The 5,610-nt window shown below is 37.6% G+C and overlaps 1 protein-coding gene across 1 annotated transcript; it reads left to right on the top strand.

Annotated features, from left to right (window-relative positions):
• Positions 1–3,287: 3,287 nt before the first annotated feature.
• Positions 3,288–4,805, top strand: DNAJB9 (DnaJ (Hsp40) homolog, subfamily B, member 9). The gene is made up of 2 exons (XM_009084213.1): positions 3,288–3,509; positions 4,198–4,805. The coding sequence occupies exons 1-2, from the start codon at positions 3,293–3,295 to the stop codon at positions 4,626–4,628; spliced, it is 648 nt and encodes a 215-aa protein (XP_009082461.1). The 5' UTR covers positions 3,288–3,292; the 3' UTR covers positions 4,629–4,805.
• Positions 4,806–5,610: the final 805 nt, after the last annotated feature.

Genomic DNA, 5,610 nt, shown 5'->3' with positions numbered 1-5,610 from the left:
ATGTGCCGGGGAGAGTCGTTCGCTGCTCTGTGGTACTGAGCGAGCCTCAGGAACCGTCTCCTAGATTTGTGTTCGGTCGGTATGGGAGAGGCCAAGGCGAGGTCAAGCCCCTGAGTTTGACAGACTTGCCTGTGGGCTGGGAGACTTCCTTACTCATCGGGTTAATCGTGATAGGAGAACCAGTGGAAGACTTTGGTAGCTTTGTTAGTCTTAATAAATCGTTTGCAAAGTATTTACATGGCATGAGCATTCCACAGGACAGTGTATAGCAATTCCTGTAGTCAGGGCAGTAGCAGGGCACTAGCGATGCTGTGGATTCTCTGAGTATGTCAGACTCTGAAATTAACATTTACCCGAGATCTCTGTTATGTTATTTCCAATAAGGATGGAAGAGACTATTTATATTGCAAGATGGAAGTAGCTTCTTATTTTCTATATGTGACAGATTTTTATTCCAGATATATCATCCTTAAACATCACCTCTTTGTGCAGCTGTTGATAAATGTGGATAAACTAATAAAAGAACTGATTGTCATCACCTTTGCAGTACTTTGGATAAACATTAGACATTACACTTCTTTTACCAAGGTGAATAGTAGTTGAGGTCTGTATATACTTGCCCAACACTATTAAATAGTTAATCTGTGGAACAAGATGTCTTAACTTCATTGGTAGATGTACCTAAATAAAGTGTAGTTCTTTGTAATTGTTAGAAGAGAGTGTTTTGTGGTGTGAGCTTAATGTGTACAGAACTGAAGGAATTCTGGAACGTGGTCTAAGTAACAGTGTGCAGCCTGGAAAGTGTAACTCACCTGTCCCTTTTCAACTGAGAAACCAAGGGAAAAGAGACATCAGTGGAATAAGTATTTAAAAGAGACTTTATTTTGAAGAGGGCTGCAAAAATAGTTAGGAATGGCAGGGCTGAGGTCAGGCATTAACATCTGAGTTAACAGTAGCAACACGAAGATACTAACAGCATGTAAAATAGGTGTTTTCTAAAAAGTAAATTGGATTGTTGACAGTGTCTTAAGACTTGCTCTGCCTTTCTGATACCCTTACAAGTTTAAAATACTGGTTATACTGGAGTTTAATTTGTATTTGATTTTCATTTACATTTCATTTTTTTCTGAAGTTGCATTGATTGGTTTAAGGGCAGCATTAAATCTGTTCACATTATTTTAAGAAACAGTGAAACTTAAGTACTGTTTTAGAAATCCTATCTAGCAAAGAATGCATTACAGAAATCCGAATATAAAACTGTAGAAAAAGGTGTGATTAGATGTGATTCATTATCAAGAATAATAGAAGCTGAGACGGTTAGTCAGAGCAGAAAATGTGAAAGGAATGACTTGGTCATCTCAGGTTCTCATGAGCTTGGGAGTTATGAAGGAGGATTTTGCTCTTAATGAAGGGCATGAACCACTCCTTTCAGCTCTCTTCAGTGTTCAGTAGTAGAAGCAGGATGATTTGCCTTAAGAGAATGCAGCGATTGTTTTTATTTCACTTCATTTCCCCACGCCTGCCTTGCACAGTCTCAGGTGAGGTGAACATGTGAATCTGCATATGTAAGGCAAAACCAGAAAGAATGCTCTAAAAGGATGCAAGGATGTGCATGTGTGTAGTTCTTAGAGCCCAAGTGGTAAAGTTTCAGGTTAGTGAAGTGGTGACAGATACGTGGGAAAGGCTTGTACTAAAACCACGTCTAGTGTTGTGCATGAAGAATACTGGAAAGCACTGTGTGTGTGGTACCTAAGTACACTCATCAAAATACAATTCGTTTCAACTGCTGCCCCTTAACACTTGATATTGTGCAGGCTGCTAGCCAAATAAATGCTTAAGAGGGCATGGGTACATTAATCTTACAAGCCTTTTGCTCTTGCCTCACAGCATTCATTTTAGCCCCTGACTTACCTGTTAGAAAGGGTTTACTTCTTCCATTTTTGGTGCTTGGCTGTTAGTTTTCTTTAGAGGGTATTGGTTTTCAGGTAAATGCTTAATTTTCTTAGTTACCTGTATTCAAAAGTTTTGAACTTGATGTGATGATTATTTGGGTCCCATATGGTCTAATAAAAGTTTTGGTACTTTAATGGTACTTAGACTAATTTTGTTTATTCAACTTGCAGGGGAGTAATGCTATTCCTCTCTGCGTTGTTCTTAGGTACACTCAAATCAGTGTAATCTGGTGAGGAGGATGTGTTAGTCTGTTCTGTTCAGGGCTTTGTTGTGCATCCTGCTGGTTAGATGACAACCAGCATTCCAACACTCTGTATTTGTCCATTTGCCTTTCTGCGCTGGGAGTTTTAAAGAACTCACCCTGTCCTTCATAAAAATGTGGCTATGTGGAACTGATTTGATTTTTCCATTTATTTATGCCACAGTTTTTTTCCCTAGGTTCAAGCATGTTTGTTTCAAAATGTACCTTTTGACAAACAGATTGTTGGAAAAAAATTGCAACTTTAAATTATTGTTGAATCTGCTTGTCGTGTATAGAAGACTTCTCTTTTGAATTCAGTTCCAACATTGAGAGTTTCATGTGTAAACAATTCTATACAGTGGTATTGATGAATTCTTTGGTATCAAAGATATGGTAGGTGTTCTTATTTATAGTACAATCTAATATGGAACCAAGCTAAGCCCAGCCCATTGTAAAGCGAAGGAAAATATGGCCCTACGTGGCTGAACTCTGTACTATGAATTAGTGTTTTACTCTTTATCAAGTTCACCTTAGGTCAGTTAAATGACCTTCTGAAGCTGAGCATGGGACAACGGTCTTCCTGCACTTCACACTTGATCTCTAGGCCAGTTAGATTTTCCGGCTCTTGTTGTTGCACTAGCTAATTAGTGAATTGGTCTTCCAGTATGGAGTGGCTCTTTGCAGCCTTGCTTAATTTAGAGCTGCTGTGTTTATGCTCCTAGAATTAAAGAATTAGTGTGCAACTGGTTCAGGTATGCCAGCTTGAAATGTTTGGTGCAATGAAATATATTGTATATTTACAACTTTGTGTAAGAACATACAGGAAGGGTAGGTGTAAAACAAAGGTGACCACCAAAGTGTGCTTGTGATGCATGTGAAGTGTGAATTTGCAGTATTTTCAGTTAGGTATTCTCTGAATATGCAAATAGCATAATGGAGTTTGACACCTGTGAAACAATGTGCTTACAAGTCTGTCAATGTCTCCTGAAACATACAGATCTTCCTCTTCCTGCTTATAGTTGTAACTTTAAGTTGTTGTGGAATGTGAAATAACTTGTTACTCAAGTATATTTCTTTCTCCTTCTAGGAACTGGAGAAATGGCCACTACACAATCTGTCTTCACATTTGCTCTCTGTATTTTGATGATAACTGAATTAATACTGGCTACAGAGAGCTATTATGATATCTTAGGAGTTCCAAAAAACGCATCTGATCGCCAGATCAAGAAGGCATTTCACAAGCTGGCTATGAAATACCACCCAGACAAAAATAAGAGTCCTGGTGCTGAAGCAAAATTTAGAGAAATTGCTGAAGGTAATATATGCTAACCTTTGTCTTTGTAATTTGATACATGTCCTCTATCTGTGAGCAAATGTGGTAACTGAAGTGTACTCTGTTTTCACTTGAATAAGAATGAAAACATTGTTGAACTTCTGAAAAATAGAAAATTGGGACATAGAGCAATTTCATTCCCTTTATTTTTATCTCCTTGGTGTTTATCTTGTTGCTTAGTTGTAACTGTGGTGTAGCTAGAAGTTGCTGGCTGTCTGGCAAGTAGTTTTGCAGACTTGGCACTATGTTTCTGTGATAGGAACTCAGCAGACATTTGACTTTGTTAGCTGTAGCTCCTACCTCCTCCTCTCTCCTTCAGTCTTTGATTGCCACATCCCATTGTTATTTTCCCATTGTTTCAAATACAAACACTAATATTTATTGGTAGTTAAACTATGTTGTGTGACATGAATTTAAAATTTTGAGGTTATAGTCTGTCCTCATAATATAGCTGTGTTTATTATTATAAGTAGCTATTTTGGTTTGGAGAAGGGTAAACAAATGTTGAACTTGATCGGGCTTGAATGTTGAATGAAAGTCTTGCTTGAAATTTGTCTGGTTGAGGGAGTGGGAGAAAGCTGCAGTTCTTTGTATTTATGTGGAGGGTTTTTTTCCTTAAATGGGAATGAAATTAAACTTTGTAAACTTTTTTTTTTCTAAATGGAAATAGCATATGAAACTTTATCAGATGAGAATAAACGAAGAGAATATGATCAGTTTGGCCATCATGGAGGACAAGGCAGTAATGGAAGCCCGTTCCGTCAGTCGTTTAATTTCAACTTTGACGACCTGTTCAAAGACTTTGACCTCTTTAGTCAAAACTCACGGTCAAAAAAGCACTTTGAAAATCACTTCCGGAGTCATCGGGAAACTCACAATCGGCAAAGACGTTCTTTCCAAGAGTTCTCCTTTGGAGGTGGACTGTTTGATGACGTGTTTGAAAATATGGAGAAAATGTTTTCGTTCAGTGACTTTGAAAATGCACACCGGCACGCGGTGCGAACTGACGCCAGGTTCCACGGGTCCAGCAAGCACTGCAGGACTGTCACTCAGCGACGGGGAAACATGGTTACCACCTATACCGACTGCTCCGGACAATAATGTTTCCTTCCTCTTAAACTTTTCTTCTGTTTTTTTTTTTCTTTTCTCAACATCTTGATAACCTTTCTTGGTTTTGTGCTAACATGGAAAAACTTCTTTGAACTGTTTGTTCTAAAAAGAAACACTTAAACTACTATAAAGAAATCATAGATGAAACTAATCTTCAGAAGAGAAGCAGGATGCTTTTGGGAAGTGTATGTCTTAGTTACTGCTTAGAATGGGAAAGAAAGAAAGGATCCCATGTGACAGAAAAAATTATATTTCAGTTTAGTACACACTTTCCCTAAATTTGTACACAAGAGACATATTTTTCATTTCAGAAATTTAATATAATTTTTTCATATATGCCAATTCAGGACTGTTTGAGTTACTGGTGCATGGATTGCAGCAGAGGAGATACTTTAATTTTGAAGTGCTGCTTTTTTTTTTTTTTTTGAATCGTGTCTTTCCAAGTTTGCACTTGCAGTTTTTACCTGATACAGATTTACTGTGCAAATTAGATCTTTTACAGAAAATAGCAGCAGAAATATGACTTGGCTGGCTCTTTACTGCTCTCTAACATTGCAAAAGTATTAATAAATCCCCTGCTTTTTGAAGTGGGAAAATAACAGGAGGGAATATGTTAAGATTGTGAGTGATGTAGGAATTAGTTTTATTTCTGAATAGCCTTTCATTGGCCTGGAAAGATCTTAGAGTTTGAATAACCTTTGACTTACTTAAGGGATATTCATGTATGTAAGTTTGTGTGCACACAAGATCTATTTCTTTTTCTTTCCAAAATACAGATATCTCCCTAACAAGGTTTGGAAGAGTATACCCAAAACGCTCTTGTTTTCTGCTTGTTATATTACCACATGTGCAATGTAGTTTCCATAACTCAGTTTATTGAACTTAAATACTCCTGTGTGCTCTTGTGAACTTAAATAAGATAAGCTTGCCTACAGATTCCTGATGTTCCTGAAAGAGTCTGAGTAAAAGATAG

This window comes from Acanthisitta chloris, unplaced genomic scaffold, assembly GCF_000695815.1.
Source record: "Acanthisitta chloris isolate BGI_N310 unplaced genomic scaffold, ASM69581v1 scaffold621, whole genome shotgun sequence".
Lineage (NCBI taxonomy): Eukaryota > Metazoa > Chordata > Aves > Passeriformes > Acanthisittidae > Acanthisitta > Acanthisitta chloris.
The sequence above is the reverse complement of the archived record's forward strand: the minus strand, read 5'-3'. Positions and strand labels throughout refer to the sequence as shown.